At 42.3% G+C, this 21,208-nt stretch overlaps 1 protein-coding gene across 1 annotated transcript in view; it reads right to left on the bottom strand.

Annotated features, from left to right (window-relative positions):
* The window catches only part of LOC124269780 (glypican-5-like), a 105,912-nt gene extending 95,791 nt beyond the window's left edge, over positions 1-10,121 (bottom strand). The window contains exons 1-2 of the mRNA XM_046704820.1: positions 9,796-10,121; positions 8,658-8,834 (exon numbers count right to left, since the gene is read on the bottom strand). Of these exons, the coding sequence (XP_046560776.1) occupies positions 8,658-8,834; positions 9,796-9,973 (355 nt within the window). The 5' untranslated portion in view covers positions 9,974-10,121. The remainder of the gene's footprint in view (positions 1-8,657; positions 8,835-9,795) is intronic.
* Between the last annotated feature and the right edge of the window lie 11,087 nt (positions 10,122-21,208).

Raw genomic sequence — 21,208 nt, 5'->3', positions numbered from 1 at the left:
GACAGTTGTAGGCACAGGCCGAAACCATTCACCGACACTACAACTTCTATACCATAGAGACAAGGACAGTTGTAGGCACAGGCCGAAACCATTCATCGACACTACAACTTCTATACCATAGAGACAAGGACAGTTGTAGGCACAGGCCGAAACCATTCACCGACACTACAACTTCTATACCATAGAGACAAGGACAGTTGTAGGCACAGGCCGAAACCATTCACCGACACTACAACTTCTATACCATAGAGACAAGGACAGTTGTAGGCACAGGCCGAAACCATTCACAGACACTACAACTTCTATACCATAGAGACAAGGACAGTTGTAGGCACAGGCCGAAACCATTCACCGACACTACAACTTCTATACCATAGAGACAAGGACAGTTGTAGGCACAGGTCGAAACCGTTCACCGACACTACAACTTCTATACCATAAAGAAAATGACAGTTGTAGGCACAGGCCGAAACCATTCACCGACACTACAACTTCTATACCATAGAGACAAGGACAGTTGTAGGCACAGGCCGAAACCATTCACAGACACTACAACTTCTATACCATAGAGACAACGACAGCTGTAGGCACAGGCCGAAACCATTCACCGACACTACAACTTCCATACCATAGAGAGAAGGACAGTTGTAGGCACAGGCCGAAACCATTCACCGACACTACAACTTCTATACCATAGAGACAAGGACAGCTGTAGGCACAGGCCGAAACCATTCACCGACACTACAACTTCTACACCATAGAGACAGTGGCAGTTGTAGGCACAGGCCGAAACCATTTACTGCTATATCTAAAAATGTACACAAGTTTCAGTAAAGTCAAAGTATATTCTAAAGCCACTATCACATCAGCACAAATACAACTAATGTAACAAGAACCACATAGAGTTATGGGGAGAGATTTAATATTCCATGTGAATACTGAAACTAAAATTAACTTGATCAAATGGCCAAAGACAACACCCACACTTCTGTAATGGCAACTAAGATTATTAAATGTATACTGTATATTGCAAAGTATCAAGTCAAATATGTTTCACATTTCAGAATTAAAATGTATCAATTCCAACTCAACTTATGTTAACAATACAGACATCATTTCATGTGTACATTATGTCTTGACTCAGTTTAGTCCCTGCAGCTATATCCTTCAATGTTTAACCTTTCACAGATGCTACTGATACACATAAGAAATATGAAAAAAAAGAGATTATGATTGAATAAAAATGAACCCAATATTGGATAGTATTCCTGGAAAGTCCATTTAACTTAATGAACTATATATTTGCTCTCCATAACATCGGTTAATCAGATCAGCAAGGGAGACGTCAACCTGACAAATGTTCCAACTATAGCCTTGATGCAATATCTGACCTCGCTGTGTCAGCAGGTCGCTGGCTACTCAGGTAAATCTCACCGACGACAAGCACAGACTGGCCGTATGTGAGCTCTTTACACAAGCCTTGTAAAACCTTGTTGACAGTCAGGTGTGAATTTCAGGTACATCTATCGACAGTGATTAAGTGAAGAGTTGAAATGCAAACCCTTCACTCACCACGCAAGCTGTAATCAACACCTACTGAGAAGTCCCTAACACTAACTTGATGCCCCTTTCAACTCTGATGGTCAGTGGTCACTTCCAACTGGCCACTTGAACAGTATATATACATAGTTCACTTGTACAGGTGTGAGTTTACACCTGTGAAAAGGCTTGTTTGGGTATGTGTGGAAGAACTGTTGATGAGATGCTATCCTAAGGTTACATTTGAGTCAAAACCAACAATCTCATTGTGTCAAAGGTTCAGAACATTAACGTGATAATGTACCTCGAAAAGCGTAAAAAGTCGAACATAAAGGTACTTATACTAAATAATTAATGTTATTGTCTGGACACAAAATATGTTTGACACCTTTGATTTATACAGAAGCTCTTTCCACAGATGTTTTCTAAGTATTTATCACTGACCATATGTTTCTCGTCCTACAATTAAAATGTCAAAATCCAAAGATGAAAAGTGGGAACTGATCTGGAGTGGAAGTTCCCTGGAAGTGTCCCCACATCCACCCTACAAGGACAGAAGATGGTAATTCTCTCTTTCACTGTTTATTACAGTTTAAGGCTGCCTGGATTAGGGCACACCTCAATGTGTACTGAAGCACCCACAGATGACCACTCCACTTCCACAGCAATCAACTCAGATGTCCCCTTGTTTGCGGCCAACATAATCCGAAACCCTTAATTTTCACAGCTTTCCAACAAAAGACAAGGGTCTCATTTCTAGGGGTTATCTTGTAATCCCTGAACATGAGTCGGGGAGATTAGCGGAGATTAGCGGAAGTATGTGGCAGACAGCACAGCGCAGGCAGTAAACCTGTCTCCACAAACACCCCTGATAATTAATCACAATCACCCCTCTGGCTTGACACAGCAGAATGTGAAGCAAATTCAGAAGATTAAACTTCAAATTTATTGCAGGTTGCTGGAGCAAATCAGTAGTTACATCAATCTATAACCGTCAATTTCACTGAAAAAATGTCCAAACTCAACTTCAATTTTCTTCAGGGGTGAAAGATGTAAAACCTGTGCAATAGTAAAAACATGTCGTAATTTTTTCAAATTCTACAAACTTGGCGCCAAATTGGCAATCTTGCAGGAATTATTTCCACAAGGGTGAGTTAAGTAAATGGTGCATAGATCGCCCCCAGTATTTTAACGGAGTCTGTCTTGGCCCAACTCCGGATGACAAATGATCGCCCGCTATCGGACAAAACAAGGCTGCCTCCTTGGCAGGGATGTCCAATGTAATCCCATCAGCTGATTAAAACCTACTTTCAAAATTCACATTTGCTAAGACACTGTTGCAAAGTTGTGATGTAAAATATATGTGAAAAGACAGAAAAAGTGGCACGACTGATACAATCTGAAAGCCAATTGCCTGGGCAATCAATGGCTGTGTGCTGGGTGTTGGATTAAGGCCAGCGCTACGAGTAGAGGCTCCCGAATCCTTGGCCAAACTTTGGCAAAAAGGTGCACTTGATTTCATTCCACTTGAAGAATGTTCCTGTGCACCACAAGAATAGAAGGCTATGAAGGAATCCAAGGAAAAACTCAAATTGATGAATGAGTTTGTTTTTTAAAGCATTCAGCGTATCATGCTCATCATTCAACCAGAGAGAATGTTGTCAGTGTCTCTTAATACATTCAGAATGTCCATACAACAAGTTGGTAGTGGTTCTGCAACTAGTAACACAAAGTCTGGTACCTGTGATAATAATGACCACTAGAACCTGTATCTTATAACCTGTGACTGTACCGACCATTAGAGCCAGTGAGAGATCCCCTGTGACAGTACCAACCATTAGAGCCAGTGAGAGATCCCCTGTGACAGTATCAACCATTAGAGCCAGTGAGATCCCATGACTGTACCGACCATTAGAGCCAGTGAGAGATCCCATGACTGTACCGACCACTATACCAGTGAGAGATCCCCCATGACAGAACCGACCACCATAGCCAGTGAGATCCCCTGTGACTGTACCGACCACCATAGCCAGTGAGAGACCCTGTGACTGTACCGACCACCATAGCCAGTGAGAGATCCCCTGTGACTGTACCGACCACCATAGCCAGTGAGAGATCCCCTGTGACTGTACCGACCACCATAGCCAGTGAGAGATCCCCTGTGACTGTACCGACCACTATAGTCAGTGAGAGATCCCTGTGACTGTACCGACCACTATAGCCAGTGAGAGATCCCCAGACAGTGTGACTGTACCGACCACCATAGCCAGTGAGAGATCCCCCCTGTGACTGTACCGACCACTATAGCCAGTGAGAGATCCCCTGTGACTGTACCGACCACTATAGCCAGTGAGAGATCCCCTGTGACTGTACCGACCACTATAGCCAGTGAGAGACCCTGTGACTGTACCGACCACTATAGCCAGTGAGAGATCCCCTGTGACTGTACCGACCACCATAGCCAGTGAGAGACCCCCTGTGACTGTACCGACCACTATAGCCAGTGAGATCCCCTGTGATTGTACCGACCACCATAGCCAGTGAGAGACCCCCTGTGATTGTACCGACCACTATAGCCAGTGAGAGATCCCCTGTGACTGTACCGACCACTATAGTCAGTGAGAGATCCCCTGTGACTGTATCGACCACCATAGCCAGTGAGAGATCCCCTGTGACTGTACCGACCACTATAGTCAGTGAGAGATCCCCTGTGATTGTACCGACCACCATAGCCAGTGAGAGACCCTGTGACTGTACCGACCACTATAGCCAGTGAGAGATCCCCTGTGATTGTACCGACCACTATAGCCAGTGAGAGATCCCCTGTGACTGTACCGACCACTATAGCCAGTGAGAGACCCTGTGACTGTACCGACCACTAGAGCCAGGAAGAGAACCCCTGTGACTGTACCGACCACTATAGCCAGTGAGAGACCCTGTGACTGTACCGACCACTATAGCCAGTGAGAGACCCTGTGACTGTACCGACCACTATAGCCAGTGAGAGACCCTGTGACTGTACCGACCACTATAGCCAGTGAGAGACCCTGTGGCTGTACCGACCACTATAGCCAGTGACAGATCCCCTGTGACTGTACCGACCACCATAGCCAGTGAGAGATCCCCTGTGACTGTACCGACCACTATAGCCAGTGAGAGATCCCCTGTGACTGTACCGACCACCATAGCCAGTGAGAGATCCCCTGTGACTGTACCGACCACTATAGCCAGTGAGAGAGATCCCTGTGACTGTACCTGTGAGCACCACTATAGCCAGTGAGAGACCCTGTGACTGTACCCACCACTATAGCCAGTGAGAGACCCTGTGACTGTACCGACCACTATAGCCAGTGAGAGACCCCCTGTGACTGTACCGACCACCATAGCCAGTGAGAGATCCCCTGTGACTGTACCGACCACTATAGCCAGTGAGAGACCCTGTGGCTGTACCGACCACTTTAGCCAGTGAGAGATCCTGTGACTGTACCGACCACCATAGCCAGTGAGAGATCCTGTGACTGTACCGACCACTATAGTCAGTGAGAGACCCCATGACTGTACCCCACCACTATAGCCAGTGAGAGACCCTGTGACTGTACCCCCACCACTATAGCCAGTGAGAGACCCTGTGACTGTACCGACCACTATAGCCAGTGAGAGATCCTGTGACTGTACCGACCACCATAGCCAGTGAGAGACCCTGTGACTGTACGGACCACTATAGCCAGTGAGAGACCCTGTGACTGTACCGACCACTATAGCCAGTGAGAGATCCCCTGTGGCTGTACCGACCACTATAGTCAGTGAAAGAGCAAGCGTATCACTACCAACCACAAGAGCCTGAAAGCTTGGCTGACCACTGGTCATCGAGTGTTTATCACTTGAGAGTTGCGGTCCTAGGAGCGTGAGAGATGGATGCAAACAGGCATACAGCACGTATCACTTGTTCTATACACACGGACAACAGAGGGGCAACAAGCCACGGGCATGGAACTGCCATGTAGGTAAACAGCCTCCTGAGAAGACAGCAGGAGCAAATGGGGCATAATTGGTCAGTGTTGCAACACATCAAAGTACACTTGTGCAAACACAACTCCACAAAAACGTGACGCATTCATATCAGGGTAAATTTCAAAAGTTCACCGATCTAAAAATACTACATGAATGTAATCGACAAAGGCAGGGTTGCCTTTGCAAATCCTGTTAGAGAGACAAGTCAGTCCCCTCTTAACTCGTCCTGGTTGGACTAGTGCCACTGGAACAGCAGGATGATGGGAAATACATGCTCTGCTACATACAAAACATTTCCCGCGAGCTCAGTGCTACTTGACGGGTTTATAGAGAAGAACTGGACAAAGAACATGCCCATCAACACATTCCATCACAAAACTAGCTTCCCGGACCTATCCCTTCAATCAATACATGAAATCTAAATGGAACCTACGTGAAATACACACTTACAGGAGACAGTCAGCTGATGAGGGTTGGTTGTGTTAAGGTGTACTCGGTATGAACTGGCGAGGTTGTGTTCAGGTGTTGGGTGTGTTAAGGTGTACTCGGTATGAACTGACGGGGATGTTGGGTGTGTTAAGGTGTACTCGGTATGAACTGACGGGGATGTTGGGTGTGTTAAGGTGTACTCGGTATGAACTGACGGGGATGTTGGGTGTGTTAAGGTGTACTCGGTATGAACTGACGGGGATGTTGGGTGTGTTCAGGTGTACTTGGTATGAACTGACGGGGATGTTGGGTGTGTTCAGGTGTACTCGGTATGAACTGACGAGGGTGTTGGGTGTGTTCAGGTGTACTCGGTGTACGAATTTACGAGGGTTTGGTTGTGTTCAGGTGTACTCGGTATGAGCTGACGATGGTTTGGTTGTGCTCAGGTGTACTCAGTATGAAGTGACGAGGGTTTGAATGTGCTCAGGTGTACTCGGTATGAAGTGACGAGGGTTTGGTTGTGCTCAGGTGTACTCGGTACGAAGTGACGGGGGTTTGGTTGTGCTCAGGTGTACTCAGTACAAAGTGACGAGGGTTTGTTGTGTTCAGGTGTACTCGGTACAAAGTGACAATGGTTTGGTTGTGTTCAGGTGTACTCGGTACGAAGTGACGAGGGTTTGGTTGTGTTCAGGTGTACTCGGTATAAACTGACGAGGGTTTGGCTGTGTTCAGGTGTACTTGGTACAACTGATGGGGATGTTGGTTCCCACACACTTACTGGCTGCAACCTGCACTATCAGTGCCGTACCTACAATCAATACTGATACACTACAGATCAGTCAGCAGTGCTATGAGTCAGGTGATCGGTGGGGGGGGAGCTTCTACAACAGGTAGGATTGGTGATGACGAGCACCATAAAATCAGGTGCAATCCCACAACACTGATGTCAATATCAGTGCTACAAGGTTCTGAGCTGTTCACTATTGACAAACCCTTTCTGTCGCTGTCAATGTTAATTGTTATTTAAAATCATATGAGTAGTTTCTACTTTCACTTTACTGGGATTATCATTCCACAGCTTGGACTGGGTGACGCCAGAGTGCTGTTCACTACAACATGGGAAACAAACAGTCACTTCCTGGTGTTCTCCTGCTGATCATCCTCCGCGTTCATTAATCAAACTGGAATATTCCACACTTTAACACCCTTGTTAGGCTGACATAGTCAGATTCATAATTGATGATTTCTAATGCTCTTAATGTGACTTTGAAACATAAACCCTCACATCCTTCAACTCAGTGTACACTATTAATACAAGTAGTGAAATATACCATATTCTCTTGAAACAGACGAAGGCATCATTGAATAAGTTATTGGACCATTTAGTGTCAGCTAGGTGGAAATGTCGGACGTGATACATGCAGCACAAAAAGCAATGTGGCACACTGGTGATGGTCGTATGAGAGCTTCAATGTCAAGGAAGAATTACTGTGTAAATGCAACCTAAACCGTCATATAGACATTTGACAACAGCTGTCGTGAGATCGATAACTTATCATACAATGGCATAAAGCTGTGGCCGCGACTATTGATGCGGGACAATTGAAATCAACACTTTATGGAGTGTTGTACATATCGGTCACACATGTTTGATTGTCAATGTCTCATTCAAAAATTAGATTAACAACTTTAGTTACACTTCTGTCTGTGCATCCAATAAAGGATCTCTTAAATCCATGCCAAACACTTTCCAGTCAATACCTTTTAGAATTATTGACAATTTTTTAAGTTGGCCAAGATTGGATGACAGAATACCAGTAATGACAAGACTCTGTACACTATAGACCGTGGAACTGCCACACTACACACGTGTCGACATGTAATGTCACTATTGACATGACCTGAAATGAACAACTGTGTTTATACGTTTTGCCCAAGCAAATTGTAATTCATTTCAAAAGCAATCCAATGCCCTTCAAACAAAATGACTACACAAATCATTTTATCAAAAAATCTCTAAGATCAACAGTCAGCATTCATCACAACAAGGCTGGTAAACCACAGAGTAGGAAAAGGCAGGGCGTAATTTTGTTAGCAAAGTTGCAACTTTCAACAAGGCCATTGATAGCCCTGGGGATATGAGGCCTTCTTAGCACAAACATTGCTTGTTTACAGACGCAAATCTGTCTCTATTCAATATTTGGTCATCTCCTGTTTTACCTTGATACCAAAGACTAGTTCTAGCTTAGGAGCTCTATTCAGCCAATCCTCATCGTTGTCAAAACAAGCTGACATAAGCAAAAATAAGTGAAGATGCCAATGTTAATATTGTGAACGATGACCACTCTGGGCAGTGGTTGTTACAGATAGCCAGGCTGTACAGTAAGTTACATTTAATGTGTCTTCACAACAACAGCAAAAATAATTCTATCCAAGAATCTCAACCCCAAAATGACAAAATACTGCATTGCCTGAGCCCCCGTGATATATGCTGAAACAGCAAGTGTTGATACTAATAGCATTAACAAAACAGACAGGTGAAGGTACTTGTTTCAAATGTCTTTCCATTCTGACTTCATTTTTTAAAAATACAACCAGGTGCCATTTTCTAAATTGTATTTTAAAAAATATCCAGATATGGGTGCTAAAGGTGAAAGTATGTGTTTACACCATCTTACCTTGAAACCGTGCCAAACTCTCCATCACCAGCTTCTTCAAATATGCATTGGTTGATCGGAGACTGTCTTTTAAATATCTCTCTGCAGCCTTCACATATTTCTCCTCTGTAGCTTTCGTGCAGCACGATTTGTGGTGCTTAAGTTCTTTACCATTGAAACATACAGACACACCTGAATCTGAAATCAAATTTTGGTTAAAATTTAAGGACTTTGGCTGTTTGGCGTAGCTACTCCCAACCTCAAAGAACTAGGTACGAGGAAGCTTGTAGAAATATTGAAACAACATTTGAACAGAAATTTTTCAGAAACAAGAAAGCAGTATTTGTGACAAGAAAAAAACGTATATGGGCAAACTAAGCTTTATGTATTTTGGAGTGTTTCCCCTCATAGACAATAACCTAAATCATGACAAGATATCGAATTTTAAATTAAGATGTAACGTGTATACATTGTGAAGATGTGAATGATAATAATATATCATACGTGGGTATATTAATTCACCACACAATTTTATCCAATCGCCGTATATTTTAATAACAATTGTATACATTACTAGTCACTAACCAGTACATACATTGTGTATTATTACACACATTTGCACATTGTATAATTTTATTATGACGCGATGTTTTTATAACATTGTTCTAACCTGCCGCTATTTGAAACAATGTTCTGTGAATCATGTCCACAACAATACTTTTTCATTTTATGTGAGGGATAAAAATCAAATTACTACTAAGTAAAATTGTACATTTATATTATCTATACGCGCAGGTAATAGTAAAATGTGGGATAAAGTCAGCACGCCCAGCATATGTCGGTCTTAAAGCTGTCAAACTCACGATAACGAGTGATATTTCTTCCACATATTGAAACCAAAAATACGTTTCAACTATAGATGTTACTTGGTTGAGTCAAATACCGTTCATGATCTGAAATCACGCAATATCTAGGCCATTTAGTGCGTAAGAAACTCAAGCCTTTCCACGTTGGTATTACGGCATGTTGTGCGAGACAAAAAAGAAAAGAGGTTTCGCTATCGCCACATTCACAAAAGCAATGAAACTCAAATATAGAACGCTCGTCTCGCGGTACAAAATGAATAGTAGCGATTTTTGTTACTGTTCTGCATACTTACCATGTACTTTGTTATCGGGTACAAGATTATGTGAGCCTATTTTTTTGTGTGAAAATTCGCGTTGAACCCGTCCACATTCTTTTCCCTGATGTCTATGAGTTGGTGCTGAGGCAAGCGCACAGGCTATCACACACACGCCGACACACAACAACGATATAATCCGGCAGAGAGAAACCATGTTGATCACATGAGACACACAAATGTACAATCCAAGAAAATATGGTATGAAAATAGACCAGACGAAGCAAGAGAATCAGCCCGCAGTCGTCTTCACGAACCGTCCATAGATGAATGCCTACGAGAAGTCGCCATTTGCATGAGTAATACTTGAGGTCACGGGGTCAACACTTCTCCAATCTGATTGGCTGATAGATTCAGTTAGCGGGACCTGCCATACGGAGCTCCGCTTCAGACATAATCTGACAACCGAGCCGTTTTCTTAGTAAAACGCGTAGATTTGAAAGAAATGTAATCCGATTAACAATCCTGTCGCGTCACTTTGCTAGCTAAACATCGTGCCAAACTGTTTCCGAAAAAGAAAGCTCAACCACCCGTATTAAACTATTTACGTGGGTGTGTGAAAACAACAGTGCATCGTAGAACGAGATTAATCACTATGATCCATTAAGACACATTTGCCAAACGAAGCTAGTATCGGAACAAGTAAATCTCTTCACAGACCAAACCGTCCACAACGTGGTATGACGTCACCGGTACTACTGTACACAGGAGTCGACCAGTCGGGAGACGGTTGTTAACAATGTGCGACATCGCACCCCCATAGCGTGGATTGTTCATCGTGCTATCGAGCTCTAGTTTGCCATGCCTTGATTCCATCGTTAGCATTTACAATATATATGCAACTCTATCAACATCAGCTGTTGGTCGCTTTACTGAATAACTTGTCGCTTGTGAAGTTTAGACTTCACTGACTTGTGATTGGACTAGTGGCTGGTCACGTGACTACTAGTTGGTACTACGGGTACTATTCCAGCTTATTTCTAGGGCTGCACGGTATTACCGGTAAACCGATATATCGCAATACGCTTTTCAACGATACGTATTGCAGTCATTTTCCCGAAAACCGGTATATTGGATAAAGAACACATATGACGTTTTTGCGATTATCTTTCTGATTTAAATTAAAATCTACACAGACTTTCATTCATATTCACAACAAATCTTTTCCTTCGTTATTCAACGACAAAACGGCGTGTTGTATTACTATAGAGTGTATACTGCAATACTATAGAGTGTATACTGTAATACTATAGAACGTATACTGTAATACTATAGAGTGTATACTGAAAAGCTATAGAGTGTATACTGTAATACTATAGAGTGTATACTGCAATACTATAGAGTGTATACTGTAATACTATAGAGCGTATACTGTAATACTATAGAGTGTATACTGTAATACGACTATAGAGTGTATACTGTAATTGTCACTATAGAGCGCTATACTGTAATACTATAGAGCGTATACTGTAATACTATAGAGTGTATACTGTAATACTATAGAGCTGTATACTGTAATACTATAGAGCGTATACTGTAATACTATAGAGCGTATACTATAATACTATAGGAGTGTATACTGTAATACTATAGAGTGTAGCGTATACTGTAATACTATAGAGCGTATACTGTAATACTATAGAGCGTATACTGTAATACTATAGAGTGTATACTGTAATACTATAGAGCGTATACTGTAATACTATAGAGTGTATACTGTAATACTATAGAGCGTATACTGTAATACTATAGAGCGTATACTGTATACTGTAATACTATAGAGTGTATACTGTAATACTATAGAGCGTATACTGTAATACTATAGAGCGTATACTGTAATACTATAGAGTGTATACTGTAATACTATAGAGCGTATACTGTAATACTATAGAGTGTATACTGTAATACTATAGAGTGTATACTGTAATACTATAGAGCGTATAGTGTATACTGTAATGCTATAAAGTGTATAAAAAGAGAAAACAGAATCCAAGACTCTGCTATCTTATTTTGAGATCGCTTTTATCAGAACCATTGATAGGATTGATATACACAATTAGTATCAATCACTGTCAACTACTCAAGTTCCAAATACATGTATATCACAACACGAATCGCAATACGGGCACTAGTCTGTCATACAGACCCTGAAACAAACATAGCCAAGAAAGCCCATGCAAGTCTAGATTTCCAAAGTCTCGGGGCTAATTTTCTTTATTATGTTTTGTTTTATTATGAACTGTTTTTTTCTGTAAAGTATGTTCATTTCAGAGACTATTTGTCAGTTTATACGGGCACATCAGTCGCAATATTTTGCAATTAAATTTATTTGCCAATACACAGCCCTACTTATTTCGTTACGTGTATGATATTTGAAGAGGAAACTGACTTGTCCTCCACGAGACCACAGGGCGACGGGGATACACCATCGGCACTGTCTGTACGGGTGGCCCAGCCGTTTGCGGCAGGCAGTTTGGTTGACAGAGTTACGCCCCTTTAGCCTACCTGACACCTATGAATACACGGTGGGTTAAATACCAGATTGGCTGCCACCTTGGTTCTCAGTGTGTAGCCACCAAAGCTGTAAACTCCCGCGTCTGCTTCACACCGGGTGTTGCTCCCACGTTAACCAGACACCGTGGTGTTACTGAAGCACTGTACAGACTCACTCAGTCCCTTCACTGGCTCATTACAAAGATGTATTTATGATTCTGCACAATCCTCAACCCACCTATTGGTCAGAATAAGCATCATTCCGAAACAATACTGCCTCTGTATCCACTGGTACTTTCCTCTAGCCTAAAGACGACATTTCTCACCAATCACATATTTCCGTAACCAATGGTACTGGACGCCTCTCGATTCTTCCTTAACCGAGTTCGACATGCTCTTAAAATGGCACGGGTTACCAACAATCAGACCATTTCCACCCTGTTGGTGGCACCACGGCAGTATGACCACACCCACCGACTGTCGCTACCAGAAAACACAGAACAACGGGCGGTTTACCTATTGCCAGACCGCCACACTAATCACACACTAAATCTATACAAAACACGATGTTTTTATATACAGCTGTGGATAAACGATTAGAGTATGAGAACTAATAGCCAACACGATAAATGTTACAAGTTGAATGATTTTCCAATAAATTTCATTAGTAGAGAAAGTAACTGAAAACACTGCATAACCCGATAACTTAACTCTAACCTATAGTTATGTTCACCAGAAGACAAAGGGAATAATCAAGTGCAGCCTTTAAGCAGACCTGTGCACACTCACTCAGGGGGTAGCCTAGTGGTTAAAGCGTTCGCTCGTCACACCAAAGACCTGGGTTCGATTGACCTCATGGGTACAGTGTATGAAGCCTATTTCTGGTGTTCCCCGCCATGATCTTGCTGTAATATTGCTAGAAGCGGCGTCAAACATCACCCACTCACTCTTCTGTAATGTGTACTCTTGTGCTAAAAAGACACGCACACACATGCATATATGTTCTACATGTTTGACACAAATCTGTAACCATCTTACTGAAACTAACCCTATTGGAATGTTCGAACTGTATCACATACTGCATGTATATAAGCCAACAAAAGGTCATTACACTCAATAATTATACTCGGTGAATGTTGATGGGTTAGTTACGTCATGGGGTGCTGTAACATACGAGAAGCACACAAAACATATCAGAGTTGGGAGCTTGGCTTAATGAAGCAGTCTCAATGCCAAACTCACTCCGAGACCACGTGGTCGTGTACAATGTGGGTTACGTCATAAAGCAGCAATCACTATGAGTGAGTGAGTTTAGTTTTACGCCACACAACAATATTCGAACTATGTGGAGGCGGTCTGTAAATAATAGTCTGTACCAGACAATCCAGTGACCAACATCATGAGCATCAGTCTACGCAATTGGGATATGATGACATGTGTCAGTTAACCAAGTCAGCGAGCCTGACCACCTGATCCCGTTAGTCCCTCTTACGACAAGCATGGGTTAGTGAAGGCACATTCCAACCCGGGCATTCACGGGTAACCAATCGCAATGAAGTTGTACCCACACCTCTACACGGGGTGATGTGTGTACACTTGAGAGAGGGTGTATTACAACTGGTGTAATTATATGGAGGACTGTTCGACAGTATAAAGGACACACAGTCATCATTATATTCTTGTGCACATTATACTACACAGTTTCAGCACCCCCTGAGTCAGGGGCTTGACGGGTATGTGTGGAGTAACACTATAGTTGGATACAGGCAATGTAGAGACACGTACCAATACTGGACTCCTCAATACACACAGTGAGTGCGTTTAGTTTTACGCCGCACTCGGCAATATTCCAGCTATATGGCGGCGGTCTGTAAATAATCGAATCTGGACCAGACAATCCAGTGATCAACACGATGAGGATCGATCTACGGAACCGATGACACGTGTCGACTAAGTCAGCGAGCCTGACCACCCAATCCCTTCAGTCGCCTTTTACGACAAGCATGGGTTACTGAAGACCAGTTCTAATTCCATCTTAAACGGTATGTATATTTCCATTCTACCATGATAAGTAACTCCACATTATTTCAAGTGACAAAACCCCAAACCCCAAAACTCTTCCACAAGCATAACACATCTCTGTTAAAACAGAAAATATAATCTATCAATACGCTACTAGGATTCGCAAGATTAAAGGGAATAATCAGATTACTCATTTCAGTAATAATTTATTGTGATATCTCCCGGAAATGTATTTTGACACTTATCTTGAATACCGTAATAATATGTTTCTGCATGTTTCAATTCGTATACATACACACAGTCATGTATAGATGAACGTTGGCTGAGAGAGATGTATTATCTATAGGTTTAGGCTGTGAAGCGACTGTTTTGATCAGACCTCTGGGTCTGTGATTTAGCATCAGTTAGAGTCGGACCCGTGAAGCTCGGGGGTTAGAATTGAGTTTCCGAATTTTGACTCAACCCCCTTGAAGTCCAAAAGGACTTCCTACACTGCCAATCAGTGATAGATGTCAACGTCCATCTGAGTTGTGTCACCATTTCACCTGGAGTAGTTAAAATTTTAGGAAATATTGGTACAGAGCAGGCTTATCTTGAATTGTGTATTTTTTCGTAATTTCTTTCCAAAATAGTAATTCCATAAATAAATTATTTAACTTCTCCAGTCCAAAGAGACAACGCCAGGTTCCAACAAGCTCGGTGCAGGGCTCACTACCATATACCCTGCAGGTCAGTGGTTAATGCGCCACCTTCCCGTCGCTGTAGGGAGTGGCAAGCCGTGATATACAATGGTATTTCTCTCCCCACACCTACAAGCGCTACTTGGACAGTAATCACAGACGGTTTAATTGTTGTATTACACAAGAATGTGAGTAAGTGTGGCCTGTGGCGACTGGGAACAATTAGAACCGTGACAGGACAAATATCATGCCATGTTTAGAAACACGAGTTCCAATCAAATCACCAGCGTGACATTTAATCAACAATGATATGCCTATTATGAAATAATAATTAATGATTACAGCTAAAAAACTTTACACTTTGTTAGTGTCGTGCTAATGCCACGATCAGACGAAGTTCAAGAGTAACCTCCTTTGTTAAACAGAGACAGCATGTCATATGTCCGTGTTCCTGAAGTCGATTTAATACGCCCACTGCCTAGATTAAGTCTGCTAGTATTGTAATGCATGTGGAACATGGACAGAACTACCGTATTAACTTCACGTTACCTTTGTAAAGCACAGATTATGAGATATCTGGAGCTGGTTATCATCATTTATGAACTCGTACAACCTTGCACTTTATATACATTAACTCTACATGTTAAAAAACTAGGGCTGCGAAATATAACCGGTTTACCGGTTCAGACATGAAAACGATACGTATTGCGATACGCTGATCGAAAACCGGTATTTTGAGATGCATTCGAAAAACTTCGTAACACTCGGAAATCTTCGGATATTTCCGTTTTTTTAATTGTTATTCTGGGGAGTTAGCGGGTCATCAATTTTAGGGGATCCGAAAGTGGCAGATATACGTGTGAGCCATACTTGCCGTTTATTGTGTAACAATGATTACTCGGAATGAGGATTAGATGTCAGGTTATGTGTTATAGAGACCTACACCACTACAGGTGGTAATATACTAGACACCATACTGCACATCAGACTTGTACTTAATGAGGATGTCAGGTTATGTGTTATAGAGACCTACACCACTACAGGTTGTAATACACTAGACACCATACTGCACATCAGACTTGTACTTAATGAGGATGTCAGGTTATGTGTTATAGAGGCCTACACCACTACAGGTGGTAATACACTAGACACCATACTGCACATCAGACTTGTACTTAATGAGGATGTCAGGTTATGTGTTATAGAGGCCTACACCACTACAGGTGTAATACACTGGACATCTTACTGCACATCAGGCTTGTACTTAATGAGGATGTCAGGTTAGATGTTATAGAGGCCTACACCACTACAGGTGGTAATACACTAGGCACCATACTGCACAACAGACTTGTACTTAATGAGGATGTCAGGTTATGTGTTATAGAGGCCTACACCACTACGGGTGGTAATACACTAGACACCATACTGCACATCAGACTTGTACTTAATGAGGATGTCAGGTTATGTGTTATAGAGGCCTACACCACTACAGGTGGTAATACACTAGACACCATACTGCACATCAGGCTTGTACTTAATGAGGATGTCAGGTTATGTGTTATAGAGGTCTACACCACTACAGGTGTAATACACTGGACATCTTACTGCACATCAGGCTTGTACTTAATGAGGATGTCAGGTTAGATGTTATAGAGGCCTACACCACTACAGGTTGTAATACACTAGACACCATACTGCACATCAGGCTTGTACTTAATGAGGATGTCAGGTTATGTGTTATAGAGGTCTACACCACTACAGGTGGTAATACACTAGACACCATACTGCACATCAGGCTTGTACTTAATGAGGATGTCAGGTTAAGTGTTATAGAGGCCTACACCACTACAGGTGGTAATACACTAGACACCATACTGCACATCAGACTTGTACTTAATGAGGATGTCAGGTTATGTGTTATAGAGGTCTACACCACTACAGGTGTAATACACTAGACACCATACTGCACATCAGGCTTGTACTTAATGAGGATGTCAGGTTATGTGTTATAGAGGCCTACACCACTACAGGTGGTAATACACTAGACACCATACTGCACATCAGACTTGTACTTAATGAGGATGTCAGGTTATGTGTTATAGAGGCCTACACCACTACAGGTGTAATACACTAGACACCATACTGCACATCAGACTTGTACTTAATGAGGATGTCAGGTTATGTGTTATAGAGGCCTACACCACTACAGGTGGTAATACACTAGACACCATACTGCACATCAGACTTGTACTTAATGAGGATGTCAGGTTATGTGTTATAGAGGCCTACACCACTACAGGTGGTAATACACTAGACACCATACTGCACATCAGACTTGTACTTAATGAGGATGTCAGGTTATGTGTTATAGAGGCCTACACCACTACAGGTGTAATACACTAGACACCATACTGCACATCAGACTTGTACTTAATGAGGATGTCAGGTTAGATGTTATAGAGGCCTACACCACTACAGGTGGTAATACACTAGACACCATACTGCACATCAGACTTGTACTTAATGAGGATGTCAGGTTATGTGTTATAGAGGCCTACACCACTACAGGTGTAATACACTAGACACCATACTGCACATCAGACTTGTACTTAATGAGGATGTCAGGTTATGTGTTATAGAGGCCTACACCACTACAGGTGGTAATACACTAGACACCATACTGCACATCAGACTTGTACTTAATGAGGATGTCAGGTTATGTGTTATAGAGGCCTACACCACTACAGGTGTAATACACTAGACACCATACTGCACATCAGGCTTGTACTTAATGAGGATGTCAGGTTATGTGTTATAGAGGCCAACACCACTACAGGTGTAATACACTAGACACCATACTGCACATCAGACTTGTACTTAATGAGGATGTCAGGTTATGTGTTATAGAGGCCTACACCACTACAGGTGGTAATACACTAGACACCATACTGCACATCAGACTTGTACTTAATGAGGATGTCAGGTTATGTGTTATAGAGGCCTACACCACTACAGGTGGTAATACACTAGACACCATACTGCACATCAGACTTGTACTTAATGAGGATGTCAGGTTATGTGTTATAGAGGCCTACACCACTACAGGTGTAATACACTTGACACCATACTGCACATCAGACTTGTACTTAATGAGGATGTCAGGTTATGTGTTATAGAGGCCTACACCACTACAGGTGTAATACACTAGACACCATACTGCACATCAGGCTTGTACTTAATGAGGATGTCAGGTTATGTGTTATAGAGGCCTACACCACTACAGGTGTAATACACTGGACACCATACTGCACATCAGGCTTGTACTTAATGAGGATGTCAGGTTATGTGTTATAGAGGCCTACACCACTACAGGTGTAATACACTAGACACCATACTGCACATCAGACTTGTACTTAATGAGGATGTCAGGTTATGTGTTATAGAGGCCTACACCACTACAGGTGTAATACACTAGACACCATACTGCACATCAGACTTGTACTTAATGAGGATGTCAGGTTATGTGTTATAGAGGTCTACACCACTACAGGTGGTAATACACTAGACACCATACTGCACATCAGACTTGTACTTAATGAGGATGTCAGGTTATGTGTTATAGAGGCCTACACCACTACAGGTGTAATACACTAGACACCATACTGCACATCAGGCTTGTACTTAATGAGGATGTCAGGTTATGTGTTATAGAGGCCTACACCACTACAGGTGGTAATACACTAGACACCATACTGCACATCAGGCTTGTACTTAATGAGGATGTCAGGTTATGTGTTATAGAGGCCTACACCACTACAGGTGGTAATACACTAGACACCATACTGCACATCAGACTTGTACTTAATGAGGATGTCAGGTTATGTGTTATAGAGGCCTACACCACTACTACAGGTGTAATACACTAGACACCATACTGCACATCAGACTTGTACTTAATGAGGATGTCAGGTTATGTGTTATAGAGGCCTACACCACTACAGGTGTAATACACTAGACACCATACTGCACATCAGGCTTGTACTTAATGAGGATGTCAGGTTATGTGTTATAGAGGCCTACACCACTACAGGTGTAATACACTAGACACCATACTGCACATCAGGCTTGTACTTAATGAGGATGTCAGGTTATGTGTTATAGAGGCCTACACCACTACAGGTGTAATACACTAGACACCATACTGCACATCAGACTTGTACTTAATGAGGATGTCAGGTTATGTGTTATAGAGGCCTACACCACTACAGGTGTAATACACTAGACACCATACTGCACATCAGGCTTGTACTTAATGAGGATGTCAGGTTATGTGTTATAGAGGCCTACACCACTACAGGTGTAATACACTAGACACCATACTGCACATCAGACTTGTACTTAATGAGGATGTCAGGTTATGTGTTATAGAGGCCTACACCACTACAGGTGTAATACACTAGACACCATACTGCACATCAGACTTGTACTTAATGAGGATGTCAGGTTATGTGTTATAGAGGCCTACACCACTACAGGTGTAATACACTAGACACCATACTGCACATCAGACTTGTACTTAATGAGGATGTCAGGTTATGTGTTATAGAGGCCTACACCACTACAGGTGTAATACACTAGACACCATACTGCACATCAGACTTTGTACTTAATGAGGATGTCAGGTTATGTGTTATAGAGGCCTACACCACTACAGGTGTAATACACTAGACACCATACTGCACATCAGGCTTGTACTTAATGAGGATGTCAGGTTATGTGTTATAGAGGCCTACACCACTACAGGTGGTAATACACTAGACACCATACTGCACATCAGGCTTGTACTTAATGAGGATGTCAGGTTATGTGTTATAGAGGCCTACACCACTACAGGTGTAATACACTAGACACCATACTGCACATCAGACTTGTACTTAATGAGGATGTCAGGTTATGTGTTATAGAGGCCTACACCACTACAGGTGTAATACACTAGACACCATACTGCACATCAGACTTGTACTTAATGAGGATGTCAGGTTATGTGTTATAGAGGCCTACACCACTACAGGTGTAATACACTAGACACCATACTGCACATCAGACTTGTACTTAATGAGGATGTCAGGTTATGTGTTATAGAGGCCTACACCACTACAGGTGTAATACACTAGACACCATACTGCACATCAGACTTGTACTTAATGAGGATGTCAGGTTATGTGTTATAGAGGCCTACACCACTACAGGTGTAATACACTAGACACCATACTGCACATCAGGCTTGTACTTAATGAGGATGTCAGGTTATGTGTTATAGAGGCCTACACCACTACAGGTGTAATACACTAGACACCATACTGCACATCAGACTTGTACTTAATGAGGATGTCAGGTTATGTGTTATAGAGGCCTACACCACTACAGGTGTAATACACTAGACACCATACTGCACATCAGGCTTGTACTTAATGAGGATGTCAGGTTATGTGTTATAGAGGCCTACACCACTACAGGTGGTAATACACTAGACACCATACTGCACATCAGACTTGTACTTAATGAGGATGTCAGGTTATGTGTTATAGAGGCCTACACCACTACAGGTGTAAATACACTAGACACCATACTGCACATCAGGCTTGTACTTAATGAGGATGTCAGGTTATGTGTTATAGAGGCCTACACCACTACAGGTGTAATACACTAGACACCATACTGCACATCAGACTTGTACTTAATGAGGATGTCAGGTTATGTGTTATAGAGGCCTACACCACTACAGGTGTAATACACTAGACACCATACTGCACATCAGACTTGTACTTAATGAGGATGTCAGGTTATGTGTTATAGAGGCCTACACCACTACAGGTGGTAATACACTAGACACCATACTGCACATCAGGCTTGTACTTAATGAGGATGTCAGGTTATGTGTTATAGAGGCCTACACCACTACAGGTGTAATACACTAGACACCATACTGCACATCAGACTTGTACTTAATGAGGATGTCAGGTTATGTGTTATAGAGGCCTACACCACTACAGGTGTAATACACTAGACACCATACTGCACATCAGGCTTGTACTTAATGAGGATGTCAGGTTATGTGTTATAGAGGCCTACACCACTACAGGTGTAATACACTAGACACCATACTGCACATCAGGCTTGTACTTAATGAGGATGTC

Source organism: Haliotis rubra, unplaced genomic scaffold (assembly GCF_003918875.1).
Source record: "Haliotis rubra isolate DU_JTF1 unplaced genomic scaffold, ASM391887v1 Scf1472, whole genome shotgun sequence".
Taxonomy (NCBI): domain Eukaryota; kingdom Metazoa; phylum Mollusca; class Gastropoda; order Lepetellida; family Haliotidae; genus Haliotis; species Haliotis rubra.
The sequence above is the reverse complement of the archived record's forward strand: the minus strand, read 5'-3'. Positions and strand labels throughout refer to the sequence as shown.